The 18232-nt window shown below is 41.9% G+C and overlaps 1 protein-coding gene across 1 annotated transcript; it reads left to right on the forward strand.

The window, feature by feature from the left end:
• Positions 1 to 13416: 13416 nt before the first annotated feature.
• On the forward strand, positions 13417 to 16829 carry LOC127783668 (protein indeterminate-domain 16-like). The gene is made up of 3 exons (XM_052310863.1): positions 13417 to 13993; positions 14218 to 14620; positions 15322 to 16829. Exons 1-3 carry the CDS (start codon positions 13855 to 13857, stop codon positions 16292 to 16294), a joined length of 1515 nt encoding a protein of 504 aa, XP_052166823.1. The 5' UTR covers positions 13417 to 13854; the 3' UTR covers positions 16295 to 16829.
• The last annotated feature ends 1403 nt before the right edge of the window (positions 16830 to 18232 follow it).

An 18232-nucleotide genomic window follows, 5' to 3' on the forward strand; every position in this document is an offset into this window, starting at 1 on the left:
CAGTTTGTAGGCCCATCGTTGGACGGAAAAGCCTGAGGTGCTACCACCGACCTAGCCAAAAGCAAACCCAGCCCAACGTGCATCCGCAGCAAGAACAGATCTTTGCACAGACGTCCAAATGCATGCAAAGCGGTACTAGTACTAACCTATAGTATGTACATCATGGGTTTGCTAAATGAAATAAGAAGAGTGTATTTTATAAAACTATAGCTGTTTTAATCAAACTATCGTAAAACTATAGATTATAAGGTGTAGAATCACAAAAATATTTAGCACTAAAGTCACGAAACTATAGATTCAAAACCAAGTATCAAGACTACATATTTAGTAACAAAATTATTACAAAACTATAAGTTTAGCACTAATTTAATTGTACAACTAGAACGATTATAGTCTCAACATAATATTAGTGCTAGGATTTAAACTCTGAAATATGTAGTGTTGTAATGATTTTAATATTAAATATGCAGTCTGTGATATAGCATCAATCTCAAATATAGTTTTGCGATAGTTTGATTAAAATACCTCTAGTTTTGTAAAATTTACTCAATTAATAATGAGAAATTTTACGTTGCATATGAAAATATTGAGAGATAACATAATTTCTAGTCTACAATTTGGTACAAGTACTAGAAGGTACTTAATTTTATAATAAAAAAATCCCTCTTGATACTACCTCATAAGGATCGTAAAATCACTTGATAGAAATAGATCTGCAATTTTCTTCCTCGTTTTGGAATCACATACTGATCCTCTTATTGATTACAGAAAAATAGTATTTTTCTCATGAAAAGGATGATACAATGAAAAGGGGAATTGTGAATCATTAAGAAACTCAAACCTTTTGTAAACACAATCAAATTCCTAAGGCGGGTGAAGAGAACACGGGAGTTTCCTTAGTTTTGAGAGTGTAAGATAGAGTGGCAATGGTAAAGGTGATGTAGTGGTTGTGCTGTCGAAGCTAGCCATACAATATGGTGGGCAACGGATGTGGAACGGAAGACCGGGCATCGAGGGCTAAAGATATATAGGGCTTGTTCGGCTAAATCCTCAGTTGGGGAAAGAAATTGTAGGGGATTGAAGAGATTAATTCCACACCTCTCTGCAAATTTCCTTCAATTCTCAGGGAGGGATTAATTAGCCGAACAAGCCAAAGTTCAGTGGAGGCTCGGAGGAGCAACTGGTAGTTGTGGAAAGGAAGATGTCATAAAGCTAACTAGGATGGTGGCCCGCGCAGATTGAGCGGATAGCATCATTATATTTTCTCTTAAATAATAGCATATATGTTTTCTCATTATATTATTCAAATATATTAAAATGACAACATAATTTAAAATTTTGCAATAACTTTACAAAACTACTAATGTGTAATATTCATATTATATTTTATATACGTGTTAGTTATTAATTATTTTTAATATCAAATTTTAGTTATTTGTAATATATATATATATATATATATATATATATATATATATATATATATATATATATATATATATATATATATATATGCACTCTAGACTCATCTTTTAATATTTCTTTCTTTTTATTTCGAATTTTCTATAAATTTTATTTCTATATAGATTCTATGCTCTTCTTCCAAATATTATTTATTTTTATTTCTGAATTTTTATATTATATTTTATATAAGTGTTAGTTATTAATTATTTTTAATATCAAATTTTAGTTATTTGTAAATTATATATATTCCTATATAGACTCTAAACTCGTCTTTTAATATTTCTTTTTTTTTAATTCTAAATTTTCTGTAAACTGTATTTCTATATAGACTTTATGCTCTTCTTCCAATATTATTTATTTTTATTTATGAATTTTTATTATTTCTAATTGTATTTCTATGTGAACTCTAAACTCATCTTTTAATATTGTTTAATTTTTAATTTCGAATTTCAGTTACTTCTAAATTGTATTTCTATATTTGTATTCCTATATTGAACTTAAACTCTTCTTCCCATGTTTTTCTAATTTGGAATTTTAGTTATTTGTAAATTGTATTTTTATACAGACTCTAAACTCTACTTTTAATTTTATTATGTTTATTCCAAATTTTAATTAGTTTAAATTCTTATATAGACTCTATACTCTACTTTTAATATTCCTTATTTTTTAATTCCGAATTTCTATTTTTTTTCTTAATTGTATTTCTATATGGACTCTATACTCTACTTTTAATATTCCTTCTTTTTAATTCCAAATTTATATTATTTCCTAATTATATTTCTATATGTACTCTATGCTCTACTTCTAATATTCCTTATTTTTAATTCCGAATTTCAGTTTTTTTCTAATTGTATTTCTTTATGGACTCTAGTCTCCTCTCCTAATATTCCTTATTTTTTAATTTCGAATTTCAGTTATTTCCTAATTGTATTTCTATATGGACTCGAGTCTCCTCTTCTAATATTCCTTATTTTTTAATTCCGTATTTCAGCTATTTCTAAATTGTATTTCTATATGGACTCTAGTCTCCTCTTCTAATATTCCTTATTTTTTAATTCTGAATTTCAGTTATTTCTAAATTGTATTTCTATATGAACTCTGATTTTTCTTTTTCTCCGATTAATGTGAGAATTTCTAGGAAATGAGAGCGAACGTGGAGGCTCATTTTTCTATTTCTTTAATATTATAATAGATTTGAATGAATTTAAAATATATCTGATCCATAACGTTATTTCCGCAAATAGATGGGTGGCAGGGTATAGCAGTCCAAATCTCACATGATGGGGAAAAACAAATGAAGATGTAAAATTGTGTGTTTATTGCCAGTTGGACGAATAATGTCAAATCCTACAATAATTGGAACTATGTAAAATTGACTACATTCCTACCGTATAGCCCAAATAGTCCACTGTTCTGGCTAAGGATTCCAAGATATATAGAACAAAAATATCTTAACAAACTGAGTCATATAGATGCCAAGTATATATGACAAATCAATGTTTTCTGTTTTCTCAGTGTTTTTCTTCAATGCGCCAAAACATTCTAGGCGCCACATGCCGTATAATATACTGTAGTATGGGAACAGTGAACCAACTATCCCTCATATATATACATAAAAAAAAAGAGAGATGTAGATAGAGAGAATGGAGCAGAGAACCAGCTAGGACAAAAGAAGACACAAGCCGCAGAACTACAGATGATCATGGGCACGCACGCACTGAGAACTGCAGGACCACAACTAGCTAGCCGGCCACCCGGGCTTACATTACATTACATGTACGTGCCAAAGCATGGCATGCACTTGTTGCTTCACTACCACACTCTGCAGTTGTCAAAGCTAGCCACATGCTCCATGATGCATCGTCCGTGCCCAGTTTCCCATCTTGCAGCTTGTCTTGCTAGAATGTATGCTAGCTAACTGATCAACATCGACTAGGAAATTAACAAACTGCCAAGCCAACATATATATACGGCTGATCTTATCTCAGATCCTCACTGTATATGCCCATGTTTGAGTGGCAGTGTGGCGCACACACAAAGCCCTAAATTCCTAGGCAAATCATCGCCGCTGTGGTACGGCAATGTACGCGTCGCATTATTAATCCCCTTGGTCGAAAAATTCGCCAGATGAGTAGTACTAGTACAGGCTCAGATGTACAGATCAAGCTTAATTAATCTTGTGGCTCTAGCTAGGCCTGATCAGGTCGACAGGATCTCTTGGGGGATGGGGATTAATAAAGCAAGCAGAAATCCAAGAGAGCAAGGCTGTATTTAGTTCACTTCAAACTTCCAAAAATTCCATCACATCAAATGTTTGGACACATACATAAAGTATTAAATGTGGATGAAAAAAAAACAATTTTACAGTTTACATGTAAATTACGAGACGAATCTTTTAAACCTAATTACGCCATGATTTGACAATGTGGTGCTACAGTAAACATTTTCTAATAATGGATTAATTAGGCTTAATAGATTCATCTCGCAGTTTACAAACGAAATCTATAATTTATTTTTTTATTAGTCTACGTTTAATATTTTAAATGTGTGTCCGTATAAAAAATTTTGAAAAGGAATTAAACACGGCCCAAGTGAGAGATTTCCGTGTGCCGAACCGAGAGACGAAGAATGATTAGGATTTGTGGCGCGCGCAACGGGGGAATCATCGGCGGCGCTGGCCTTTTTTCCTCGGTGGAGGCAACGTGCGGCGCCATGGCTGATCGATCACTCACCGCCCCCCATTCCAGAGGCCACACTAAACTAAGCTCTCGCGACGCGTACGGACACCCGCGGCCGCCATGAAGCGAGCACATGCGTGCGTGGGGGGTGATGGGTGGTTAGCTTCTCGGTGAATCTCTGTGGACGCTTTTGGAACGGGCGAATGGCAGAGACGATCGATGATCGAATCCCTGAAAGAGATCGGTGTTTTTTGTTTTCTTTTTGGTGAGAAGTATGAACGAGATCGATGCGGCTGCCTTTTTATGCGTATATATTCATCTTCGGCGATCGATCGCCTTTTGTGATAAAGCGACTGGGGACGACATGGATGCATTGGCTTTATATTATATTAGCACTACCTCCGTTTCGAAATATGAAAATTGAGACGTGTTCAAATTCATAGTATTAAAATATGTCATATCTAATATAAGGTTGCTATATTATAAAACGGAGGGAGAGTATTACTTACTATCGGTTCTTTCGCCATTTAATTTTTGATGAGGATGTACGGCGTATAGTGCACACGCCTGCACGTACGTATTACATATACTAGTGTATACTACGTACTCTACCTACGTGGCTATGTATGTTCCGTATATATAGCATGTCCACGGGCATCCTGCAGAAATTTTTGCACTGAAGCGAGGAATAGATTGGATATGTACTGTGACACTGTAGTAGATGTTGCAAAACGAGGAACTAACTTTTGGCTGCATGCGCGCGTATGCGTATGTACTGGCATGTGAGTGAGAGGACCCATCACCATTTCACACCAATCTAGCGAGAGATCGTTCCTGCTACTTAGGTCCGGTTTAGTTGGCAAAAATTTTTGTTTTAAAGTGTCATATTGGATATACGGATAACATTTGAAGTATTAAACGTTGTCTAATAACAAAACAAATTACAAATTACAGATTTCGCTTGAAAACTGCGAAACGAATTTATTAAGTTTAATTAATCCGTCATTAACAATATTTACTATAGCACCACATTGTCAAATCATGGTGTAATTAGGCTTAAAAGATTCATCTCGTGATTTACACGTAATATGTATAATTAGTTTTTTTTTGTCTATATTTAACACTCCATACTCTATACATGTATATATCCAAATATTTGATGTTATAGGGGGAAAATTTTTGTTTTAGGAGCCTTACTACTCCAGCTACCAGCATGCAATTCAGTGGATGACTGTTACATACGTTTTGCTGCCGGTATGTAACGTGTGTATTCTGACAGCTACTGATGCAGCTACATACGCTGATGTTGGCTACAGAACGCTGGATCGTCGTATACATCTCATTTTGCACGTACGTAAATACTTCTATATGCAGCAGGCAGGCACGTACTTAATTACGTTCTAGATTGAATGACAGTTTACATTACGTCGCTAACCGCGCGGTTACCAGACTTACCGCGGGGTATAGTAATAAAAAAACCACTGTAATCTCCTTAAATTTAAATAAATTTTATTTTTTTTAAATTTCTGATAAATTTTACACGGTTTATCACGGTTACCATGGTAACCATGCTTACCGCTGGGGCACGGTAACCCCGGCCCTAGCGATTTAGGAAACCTGATTGAATCCCGACTGGTTGGACGTAAGTACGTGCCTGATGCAATTTGGCATGACCATATCTGCGTTCGACATCAAAGCATGGCAATGTAAATGCCCATTATTATGCACGGCCGCTTAGAGTAAATAAAGTGTACTTTTTTTACCGCCTATATGGCTTTTTGAAAAGAAACAAATATTCTCCCATATCTTACAAATTCTTGACCATCGAATTGCTTTAATATTCGTGCAACATATACCGACCCTATCTCCTTCCTTTCTTTAGTCCCTCCCATCACTACCACTTTTACGCGCTCGCTCGCTTCTCCGCTTCCCACATCACTGCTCGGCCGACCTCCCCATCTTCGGCAGCTCCCCGCCACCGGATCCGGCACCACCGTCTACCGCCTTCTAACCAATCACGCCATTTGCCGTGCCGTCAATGCCAATCCACCGTTTGATGCCGACCCCGTGGCTCTAGTGCCACCGCCTCGCCACCCGCCCACCATCGGTGCTCTGCCTCCACAGCTACCCGTCTAAGCCCCGAACCCCCCCCCCCCCCTTCTGTTTCCTCTCACAACCCCAACACTGAACCCTAATCCATATATCTCCTGTCAGAGTTGGGGGCACCGCTGGCACCAGAGAAGAGGGGGAGCTTGCTGGAATCGGAGAGAAGAAGAAGAGATACAAATCTTGGTGCGACAAAATCTATTTATAAGATTTCATCCACAAATCTTGGTGCGACAAAATCTATTTATAAGATTTCATCCCCATGTACCGTTTGATATACGCTGCTTGTTGCCCATGTCTGAAATATAACATCATAATAGGACGTCGTCTATTCAAGTGGTGGAGCCAACAAAGTTGTCAAGATAGTACCATGAATCACCGGTTTACATATAATATGTTAACGTTGCTTCAAGCAGTCATTAAAGTCAATAATATTTACATGTAGTTAGCTAGCTGTCCAGCCTGAGGGCTAGCTCTAATATTGTTACATGTCAAATAGTAGAAAGTTATTGTATCTCATATAGTAGTGAGATATATTGTTTGAGGCTCTATATGGCTGCACTGCAATGTAGTCATTTCTACTGCAACCACACACACTACACAATACTGGTTAGGTAGGATGCACCACAGTCAAAAGAAGTGCAACCGAACAGACCCTGAATCACTGAATAAGTAGAGCGAAGATTCATATTCCATCTTAAGGTTTGCTTGGTGGTCACACGGTTTTGTGTTACAACCAATTTAATTTAAGAACTTAGTTTTGGATTAATTTATTGTTTACATCACTAGCTTAATTTGTTTTTTAAGATGAAGGTAAAAGTAGGAAAGTCTTATCATAAAATTGCTTTTTTTAATTTCTATTATAATAGCCCATAACTTAGCTTAATTAAGTGCATTTGGCGAAAACTAACTTGTAGCCAAAAACAACCTTACAAACAAGACCTGGATCCAATGCGTCGACGCATGTTGCATTGGATCCATGCGTCGATCGTCCAGGTTAACAATACGGACCTTAGGTCCGTTTCAGCAGCTAGTGACAGAGAGCTTACTATTAACTGCTATTTAATGCCAATACAACACATACTCTAGTATGCCTCCAAAAACATGTATATATTGTACCTGTCACGTTTTCATGTAAATCAATGCTGGGTAGTAGTACTGTACTACATATATGACAGCAAGGTCAGAATATATCTGGTGATAAGCATGGGCGGAGCAGTATGTAGTAAAGGAGGGTTGCATATGGAGTTTTTTTTATAGGTTGAAAATCTCTATATTTGAGACCCCAGATACCTAATTTGAGTAACCTAATTTTACATAGTATAAGTTTGAATTTATGTGGTCATATTACATAGTCATATTGAGTTACACAACTCTACTACTTAAAGTCAGTGTTCATCCGCTTTTCCCCACCTCGTGCGCAGCATGAATCACCATAAAAAGAAAAAAAAAACGGTTAACAAAAATCAGTTAGATCAGTAGAGTACGTATTACAGTTCCGACACATTTTAATAAGTCCTATGGACCCGATCCATTGCAACAATGCAGTGCACATGTATGTTATTAGATCGATGCTTCTATCATTAATTATTTTTTTCCGATGGATATCGGCATGTTTTCGTCCATATAATTTTGTTTTCAATTTTTGGATATTTATAACACCGTTCGTTTTCGACTCTATCATTCTCGGTTCGGTTTCTGAGAAATGATCGAGCCTGTTTAATTTTCCGACCGTTTTTGTTCCTGTTACTGGAGTTTATACAATCTCAACTGCTCGGATTAAATACGGGGCGCATATGGAGGAGACAGCACCATGATGCCGAGAGCATGGACGTTAAATCAAAATTAACAGCAAAGCAACCCTGTTTAACGATGCATTTAGGCTTCCTTTGGTCTTAAGCCAGCCTCTTCCCCTTTATGCATGTGTGGAACAGCGGTTGCCGGGAATAATTGCTTGCGTTACCCTTCCCAACTCTCTCTCTCTCTCTCTCTCTCTCTCTCTCTCTCTCTCCCTCTCCACGGTGAATGGGCCCTCACATTCCCTTTGGCATTACCAAACATCACACAGTGGCCCAATGTCTGTCGGCCCGATCGGTCGTTCAATCAATCAATCAATCAGTCGAGATCTGTTTCAGTTTTAGTTCGTGCGTGAGCTCCAGTTCTTGGTCTCGATCTGTACGTATAAAGCATAGTAGTACCAAGGATTACTAGTAGCTTTTCTGAAACCGCAATGGTCGTCAGTATGTTGATCACCCAAGAAAACTTTATTTCTTCAGATACAATAGTTAGCTGTATATACAACCATTCAGATGCATGCAGAGACATTGGGCATTGGTGTGGGCACGGTGCCGAGCTTAAGATTAGCCACTTTTGTGCGCCGTTCGGTCAGTTTCAGAGAGCCACAAGCCCACAACGAGATGTCTCTCGGCTGGATGATGAGATTATGGCTCACCGATCCTTCCATTGTTTTTCTCCCTTGTATCCATCTCTCCCAAAGGCCAATAGCTTCATCGCCTTCCTGTCCGTGTGCAGTTATAAAGCATGAAAAATAATGGCGCCACAGTCTAACATTTGTCCTCATTTCCACAGCTCCACACAGCAGTGTGCCTGCCAGACAGTAGTATAGTAGAATACACTGGGACACGGCTTGACATGCTTGCCGTTTTGCTCCTGATTATACCCACTGTTCTGCACTACACTTTCACCAATCTTTTCATCTTTCTGTAGCTACTACTAGCCAGCTGCATGGATCGATCGATCGATCAGCTTCAGGGTGTAGCTGGCCCTGTAGATTTTGCAAGTACAGGTATTGTATGGTCAATCCATGAGACGTCACACACGAAGAGGCAGTCAAAACCACACTACTCTGATGAATCCAGTCAGACTTTTACAGCGAGAGCAGTTGCTGATCTCGTCGTCACAACCGGCAACTTTTCACCGCGAAGTATGCATCGCTGATGAGTTCTTTTTTGCCATCGAGTTTTTGGCCGTCTCGTTTCCTTCTACTTGTGACGAGGCAGCTTTAGTGTAGTAGTACTACTGGTAGCAGCAGCAATCATTTCAGTGAACTGCTAGTACTGGCTACTGACTGAAATTAAAACATGTGCCATCTCTGAATTTCGGTGCCAGTCTGAAAATATAATCAATCTCTGTCAAAGAAAGATACGCAAATTAGCCTTCCAGTTTATGTTGCCATAACTAAAGGTTGCATTAAGATCCTTGAAAAAAGTTGCATATCGATATATAAAACGTTGGAACGTTGCTGTCCTGAAAATCATTTTTGCCGAAACGAAATGCGACGAAATATATATGTGCAGATGCGTGAACACGTTAGCTGCATATTCTGGGGGCAACTGTACCTGGCACTGCAGCTCAGCAACCTCATAATTCTCTGGCCGTCTTAATAACCATTGTCTCTAGTTGATCTGACAGAAGTTATTGTACGAGTTACCTATGTTGCAGATCGTTGTACAAGTAGTAGTTCATACGGGTATAAACTTTCAGTCCCTTGCTCTCTGCAAGTATGGTAGTATGTTGCCGACAAGAGAAAGAATCCAAGAGTGAAGCAAACAAAATTACAGACACTCCAATTAAGACTATCCTGAAAGAACTTCCAAACTTTCAAAAGCATATGCTGTGTTACCAATAGTAGTCGGTGACAATAGCAATTGTACCAACTTTACTGTTCTCTCTTTTAAGTTGGGTTCTAATTTCCTTCCCTGCTTGAAGAATTAAAGGGACATCTTGTCTTTAAAATCGCTAACTAGACTTAGACCTCGTTCTTTTTTTTTTTACTCCAAACTATATTTTTCTCGTTTTCCGTTAGCATTGTTTTTTTCAACCTGTTAAATGTTGTATTTTTTTTAAAAAAAATTATATATAAGTTTCTTTTAACAATCAAATATACCATTATTAAAGTTTGTAATAATTAGTACTTATTTTTACGTACTAATAATTTATATCGTTTTACATATCATTTAAAAGCTAAACTAAGTTAGAAATTCAACAGGCCTTTCCACTGTCACACATGCATGATGAGCAAGTACATATAGGGAAAAAGGCTACTCGATGCTCTTGTTTTTTCTTTTACTTTTGGAGTGAAATGCAATGTGTCCATAGACTCACCGTGTACACCACCATACATAAACGAACGTACTTATGCACGTAATTTTGCACACACGCATGCATATGCATTGATCTTAAGACTGAGACAGATGCGAAATCTAGGGCTTGAAATCTTTTTAACACGAGTGATTCTCCGGTGCTCATGATATCAACAATTTGTTATTAAGAGTAAACTAGCAATTTACCAATACAATAATTAGGGACGAATTTGTTATTTATGTTTTTTTTCCTGGCTAGATCGATTTATGGTCATATCCATTGCACTGGCATCACTCACATTCTATCCCAAAGCTTCAGTTAATATAATACACATATGATTTAATATATATCATATTACTGCTAGAATTATAAATATGTTAGTTAGAGATAAGAGTCAAATACAAATTATAGAGATAAGATATATTATAGAGATAGAATCCTAGAGATAAGATAGAGTCCTAGAGATAAATCTACTCTTACTTGTATTGTACTCTAAGTCTCTATCCCCTATGTACTCTTATATATACCCCATGAGAGGGTCGATGTAATAGATCAGAAAACACCAAAATACAACAATTAGATTTTTCCACATGGTATAAAGGAGAGTCAAGGGACAACATAGAAGATGACGCAGGCATCAGGTGGAGGATCGTCCATCAAAAGATTCCTTCATCTTCGTTGACTCACCATCATCGATTGCATATCTGATGGACGATCCTCCACCTGGTGCTGCCTGTGTCACCTTCTGTGTCATCTCTGGACTCTCCTTTATTATGAGATCTCCATAATCTCCCTGGGGCACCGCATCAATTAGCCACCACAAATTATCTATAGTTTAGATTTTCTACATGGTAGCAAAGCCCTATAGACCAATGTCATTCAATTCTTGTGTCGCCCCGGGGAGATGAGATCTCCATATTCTTCCTGGGGCACCGCATCATTTAGCCACCACAAATTATCTATAGATTAGATTTTCTACAATTACTACTTGTTGAAACAATACTTGGACTCTTGGAGAACATAAATATAATGAAATAATTGTAGCCAAGTTAAAGTTGCCTTATTATATATAGAAGGCTCTGAGAGTTGCTAGAAATTTTACTCCATCCATTTCTGGTTATAAGACGTTTTGACTTTGGTCAAAGTTAAATTGCTTTAAGTTTGACCAAGTTTATAGAAAAAAGTAGTAACATTTTCAACCCAAGACAAATTTATTATGAAAATATATTCAATTATTGATTTGATGACACAAATTTAGTATTATAAATATTACTATATTTATCTATAAACTTAGTTAAACTTGAAACAGTTTGACTTTGACCAAAGTCAAATCGTCTTATAACCTGAAACGGAGGGACTATCTTGGAGGAGAACTTCAACTAGGGAGAGATGTACCTTCTTTATATCTGTACAATGTTCCGATACTCTCTCCTGATAATATTCTACTACCAACATTATTATCGGTAGAAATGAACTTAAACATTGATTTATGAGTTTTATCACACAAAAATATATTCCATTACTGGTAGTTAAGGTGGTAGTACAAATACATTTCCACTAGATTAAAAAATATAATTAATTTACATTGATTAATTCTGCTATCAGTAAAGACCAAAGAAAAACAACTCTTTTTTTTTACCGGCTAGACCTTCCTTTAATACTAGTAAAAGACAAAGTCAGTTGCCAGAAAATGTTTGAAAATACTAGCTAATATATATTACCTGTGTGTTGCGACGTAATTTGAAAAAGGGACATCATCAACCTGTTTTTGCTATCACTTACTTATCTCATTTTTTTACCTTCAAAAAATTAGAGAGAGTTGGTTGGGGCAGTGGCAGATTCACCACTCGCTTTACCACTAATGTATGTTAAAGCAGTATATATGTGTGTATTTATATATAACTCATTTTTCTAAAAACATAACTCATTTTTCTATTTTGTTTATGAATACGGTTGTATTTTCTATATATATATATACGACTATGTCGATGAATATATTTTAGATCCACTACGATCAAACAGTACGTACTTGGCCATATGCATCCTTTATCTCGTACATCTAGAAAACACTCCATTTGGAGCCTAGCAGCTGAAACATACTCCTACTTAACTGGCATCGTTGAGTACGCTATCTTAATCAGACAAACAGGGCGATTAATAATCAAATGCACAATAAGCTTCCAAAATCAATCATTCTCCTTCCAGGCTCGACCGAATCCTTTCTAGGAGAATGACAAAGATCCAGTTAGCATAATCTTGGTGCTAATCACGATGTGAGAAAAAAGACTAATTAAATCAGGGCCTTAAGAACATAAATACTTAATTATAATAGGAGTATGTAGGGGTACATACGCTATGAATCACATATATTATTAGTACAAGCCATGCACGTGGATCTACCCACCTAAAAGTCCTTGTGGCAACAATTTTACAGTGGCCACTTTCAAGTACTTTACAGTGCACTAGTACATTTTCGTGGAACCAAAACAGCCAAATTAATTATTTAATTCATCTCACTAACAAATATCAGGAGATAAAACTATCAGGGATACAGTTCCTTGTGGCAACACCGTCTTTTATAGACACAATTCCTGATGCACACTGCACATGCTGCACAAAGGAATTACCTCATTTTGTAATTTAGTATGAGATTAAATTCTCTTGCTGAAATCTAACCTACTTAACAGGACTTTAATACCTGATGTAGCAGTTAGTTTTGCCATCTCAGATTCTTCCTTGAAAAGGATACCTCAAAGGCTCAAACAATTGTCCAATGTCAGAGTATTAGTATACTTTCTCTCTTTGCTTTTTTTTCCTTTCTAGCATTTGTTGTTTTGCGCATACTGACTTGGTAATAGCTACTCCTAGCTAGCTAGCCAACAATTGCAAGCTTCCATCTAATCCTCCTACCCAAACACCATCTATCCATTATGCACCCATCCATCCATCTATCCTCACCCATATCTATAGGATCATTGTGTGTTTGTGTAAACTCCTTTTCCTCGCTCCAAAAATGCCTTTATTTATTGAGATGCATGCCAGCCAGTCCCTCCTGTCCTAGCTGAAAGGCAATTAAAACACAACCCTCAGAAGTACTTACCAACTCTAGCTCTCCTTCCCTCCTCCTCCCCATATAACCCCAAAGAAAGCTGCTAAAACCTAAAGCCGGTGGAAAGCTGCTTCCTCTCTCTCTCTCTCTCTCCTCCTTTGGAGTTGTCTCTGTAGCAGCCCACAAAAGCCAACTCCAAGACCCTTTCTTCCTTCTTCCCTCTCTCACATCTTGTTGATTCCTTGCAAGCTCATGGTGGTAGGAGTAGTATATTATAGTACTCCCATTCCCTCCAGTTTATTGTTTTGCCTATCGATCTCTTGTTGTTCTTCATCGTCCTCTATATAGAACGAACGAGTGCAATGCATTCTGTTCACATCGTCTGAGAGTTTGTGATCAGACAAGAACAGGAAAAAAAAAAAGAGGGATTATTTTGCCTCTTCCTGTGCCGCCATGTTGGGTTCTTGCGCCCCGACGACGGCCGGGCCGCCGCCGGACGAGGCGACCACGCCGGAGCCGTTCCGGTCGCTGCAGATCGCCACCGCCTCCGCCGGCTCGGCGAAGAAGAAGCGACGGCCAGCCGGCACGCCAGGTAATTAAGCTAAGCGCCGAGACGCGCCGCCCCAGATATCATCATGCGAGTACATCCAATTATTATTGGTAGTAGATGGCAGGATAGATTTGTTGCATGCAATTGTGTGGCGCGGCAATGGCGATGGTAAAAATGATATGGATGGGTTCGTTCTTCGTTGGTTGCTGCTGGTGCATGGAACCAAACGGCGCTTGGCGGCGGCGGCGGCGGCGGTGGTGGTGCAGACCCGGACGCGGAGGTGGTGTCGCTGTCGCCGAGGACGCTGCTGGAGTCGGACCGGTACGTGTGCGAGATCTGCAACCAGGGGTTCCAGCGAGACCAGAACCTGCAGATGCACCGGCGGCGGCACAAGGTGCCGTGGAAGCTGCTGAAGCGGGAGGCCGGCGAGGCGGCGAGGAAGCGGGTGTTCGTGTGCCCGGAGCCGACGTGCCTCCACCACGACCCGTCCCACGCGCTCGGCGACCTCGTCGGCATCAAGAAGCACTTCCGCCGCAAGCACAGCGGCCACCGCCAGTGGGCGTGCGCCCGCTGCTCCAAGGCCTACGCCGTCCACTCCGACTACAAGGCCCACCTCAAGACCTGCGGCACCCGCGGCCACTCCTGCGACTGCGGCCGCGTCTTCTCCCGGTAAACCCAACTCTTCCACCGCGTAAAAACGTTTTTTTATTTCTTCTCCTTCTCTTTAGTAGTTTGCAAGTTCTTGATTCGGTTCGCTTTTTTTCAAAGTTTTCTCTCTCTCTTTTTGGGATGTTTTTTCGGGGCCATGATTGTGGCGGATCGGTGCGCAATTCCCGAGGGGAAACGCCACGCTCTGCGTCAGAGTGAGCGAGTAGCGAGTGCGCGCGTCCACCACCTGCTCGCGCATTTGTTTCAGCAGCGCGCGGCTGCTTCCGCTCGTGTCTCTGGCTGGCTCGCTCGGCGCGCGCGTCCGCGCGTGTCTCGCCTGCCTTTGCCGCGCGCGGCATCAATGCGCGGGAGAGGGCGCCGAGTGGCGCAGACTAGCTCGCACGCCGCCTGAGTCCTGACAAGCTAAGCTAATTCAAAGGGCGGCGTTCTCCGTGCTTGGCAACTTTGCGCGCGCATGCAACACAGGCCGGCGTTCACGTTACGTAGATCCAAATAATCGTTTTGGAGTTTGGAGTTTGGACCCCTGTGCAGGCAGCGACATAAATCGATTGAAATCTTCTCACATACAATAAAGTCTCTCTCTCTCTCTCTCTCCCTTGTCTCGTTGTCTCGCTCGCCGTTGTTGGCTTCGTCGATGCGTTCTTTCCCGTTCGAGTTTGTGTACGTACTGATGTGCTGTTTGATTTGTTTGATGTGAGCAGGGTGGAGAGCTTCATCGAGCACCAGGACACGTGCAATGCCAGCCGCGGGCAGGCGGCGGCGGTGGCGGAGGGAGGGAACGTGTCGACGGCGGCGTGCGGCGGCGTAGCGGTGTTGGAGCAGGAGAAGCAGCTGGACCTGCAGGCGCCGGCGGCGGCGTCGCTGTCGCGGACCGCGTCGAGCACCAGCCCGTCCAGCGACGTGGTTGCCAGCCCCGTCGCCTGGCCCGGGGCCGGGGCGCCCTCGATGCCGAGCCCCAAGGCTGCCGCCTTCCGCGGCCGGTTCGACATGGCGCCGTCGCCGCCGCCGCCGTCGTACGATCATTACCGCGGGGGCGCTGGCGCGCACAACCTCGAGCTCCAGCTCATGCCGCCGTTCAACGCGGGTGGCGCCGCCGCCGCTCCGGGCGGGATGGGGGCGTGCTTCTACGCGGCGGCGCATCAGCATCACCCGACGGGTGTCTCCCAGTGTAACGACGCGTCCACGCAGCTGCAGCTCTCCATCGGCCGTGGCGAGGTCATGGGCGCGGCTGGGACAAGCGACGAGGCGTCGGCCGCGGCCACCGCGAAGGAGCAGGCGCGGGAGCAGCTGCGGCAGGCGATGGCGGAGAAGGAGGCGGCCGGCGAGGCCCGCGCGCAGGCGAGGCGGCAGGTGGAGCTCGCCGAGCAGGAGCTGGCGACCGCCAGGCGCATGCGGCACCAGGCGCAGGTGGAGCTGAGCCGCGCCCACGCGCTCCGCGACCACGCCGTGCGGCAGGTCAACGCCACGCTGCTCCAGATCACCTGCTTCAGCTGCCGCCACAAGTTCCGCGCCGCGGCGGCGGGGGCGCCACTACCGGCCGCCATGAGCTCCGACGTCGCCTGCAGCTACGTCTCCTCCGTCGTCACCGAGGGCGGCGACGCCGACGAGCCCCTCGACGTCGTCGACGCCACGCGGCGTCGCCTACAGCACGCTAACAGCATGGGCATCATGTAGCCAAAGAAGAATCCAGTCCAGCCCAGCTAGCTCGCGAAACGCGCCATCTCTTCGTCTACCTCTGATCGAATCTCTTCTTGTACGTTCCATTTCACCAGCAAATTAAGACGACGAGATCGTGTGGTGTAATTAGACGCTGCATATGCTGCTAGGCTAGCTAGTGTTTTTTGTGTCTTGCCGGCCGGAAAGCTAAGCAGGGCTTGCTAATCGTGACGTGCATGGAATCTTTTTGTTGTTTGCTTCTCATTGGACTTTCCTGAGACAGCATTAGTGCATTACGGAGGGCAGTGGAGAGTTGATGATATGCCATTGTAAAGTGTCATGTACCAAGAAACGGGTGACATAATTCACAACAACTTGTTCGACGATGCTATATTGGATCCTTGCTAGAACACTACTACCTTTCAGTTTCTTCCTCTGGAAGTATGGATAAAGTAGAGAGTGGATTCAATCTGAGCTATGTAACTGAATACTAGTATTAGAGCAGCTTAGGTATTTAATTAGTTATCACTTATCAGCAAACATTTTGAACACAACAATGGCCTATTATTGGTGTTGGTTTGAGCTAGCTTGGAAGTGAGCTTAGAAGACAGCGAGCTGCTGGACACTGAAGGTCTGAAACGAGAGAGTCAAGGACGTACAATAAGCTATGGAAAGAAAAGAAAAGAAAAAGAGAAGACCACTAGAGATAAAATCTCAAAGCTCCCAGCCATGTACTGTGACCGGTCAGCAATGGCGCAAGCAGTCCAAAACAACACGCACAAACACAACGCTCTCAGCCTCTCTCGGCCCCTGCCGAAACAAGCGGTAGCTGCTGCTGCTACAGTAATGAGCGGTGAAACAGATGGAGGACGAGTACTGCGTGGTTTTCAGTGCAACCATGGCCGGGTCTCCGGTTGTCTGCTGCTGCTGCTGCCTCGATCATCGGCCAGATCAGTAGTGTAGCCCCTCTGCTGCTGCTGCTGGCCATGTCTGCTCTGAACCCACCACCACCGTCTCATCTCATGCCTAGCACTGAAAGATATGCAGAAAGCGATATTTACTGCTCCTACTGCTCCTGCCTGCGTCGCACGTACTACTACTCGTACGTCCCTTATGAGAGAGTGAAAGGTGATCAAAGTGATCAAGTTTGCCACTATCGCTAGAGGGGTGCAGATCGAGAGGTAGACTGGTAGAGACCAGGTGAATGGCACAAGCATGCAGAAGCAGAACCGAGGCGTGCGTGCGGATGCAGCGAGTGAGTGAGCTGCTGATCTCGATCAGATAAGATGCCTCTGAATCGAGTTGTGCGTGCAGTATGTGGCTTGTGATGCATGCGAATGCTGCTGCAGCTAAGATATATACTTATACATGAGCTCTAAAGCCTAAAGCAGAGGTTTGTAGTTAGCTCAAGCTATAGCTAGGAATCGAGGGATCATAGATGGTGTGGTGGAGCTGGAAGAAAGCTGATCTATGCATGCGCCCGCGCCGCATCCGCGAATGTGCTGCATGTGATATGCACTGGCGCTGCACTACCGATCGAGAATATGCGCCCTCTGTCTATCGACCGTTGTTTAATATGGCTACAGTGCTGTCATTGATGTAGGTGTTATGTTGTAAAGCTAAAAGCCGATCGATCGATCGATCGACCCATCGATCTGACATGATTGGTGCCATACTGTTATGTTAGGTTGTGTTCTCTCCTCCTGTTTGGCTGTTCGATCTTAGTTAATTTGTAATTGACTTACAAAACAGTACTATGATTGATGATACACTGCTTGCATCTTCTTTTAGGATCGCAACTTCCTCTGCAAGGTTGAGGTACGTGCACCCCCATATTTGAGAGGATGACACTTGTTTTCCTTCTCTTTTAACTATGGGAGATATAATACATGAGAAATACTACTTTCTTAATAGATGATGTTGATGACTTTTAAACATCATATTTAACCGTTCATC

This window comes from Oryza glaberrima, chromosome 9 (assembly GCF_000147395.1).
Source record: "Oryza glaberrima chromosome 9, OglaRS2, whole genome shotgun sequence".
NCBI lineage: Eukaryota > Viridiplantae > Streptophyta > Magnoliopsida > Poales > Poaceae > Oryza > Oryza glaberrima.

Bases quoted from the DNA above. Each gene is read 5' to 3' on its own strand.
- LOC127783668 (XM_052310863.1), top strand. From the start codon at position 13,855: ATGTTGGGTTCTTGCGCCCCGACGACGGCCGGGCCGCCGCCGGACGAG. The intron at 13,994-14,217 runs GTAATTAAGCTA...GTGGTGGTGCAG, and splicing joins ACGGCCAGCCGGCACGCCAG to ACCCGGACGCGGAGGTGGTG. The intron at 14,621-15,321 runs GTAAACCCAACT...TGATGTGAGCAG, and splicing joins TGCGGCCGCGTCTTCTCCCG to GGTGGAGAGCTTCATCGAGC.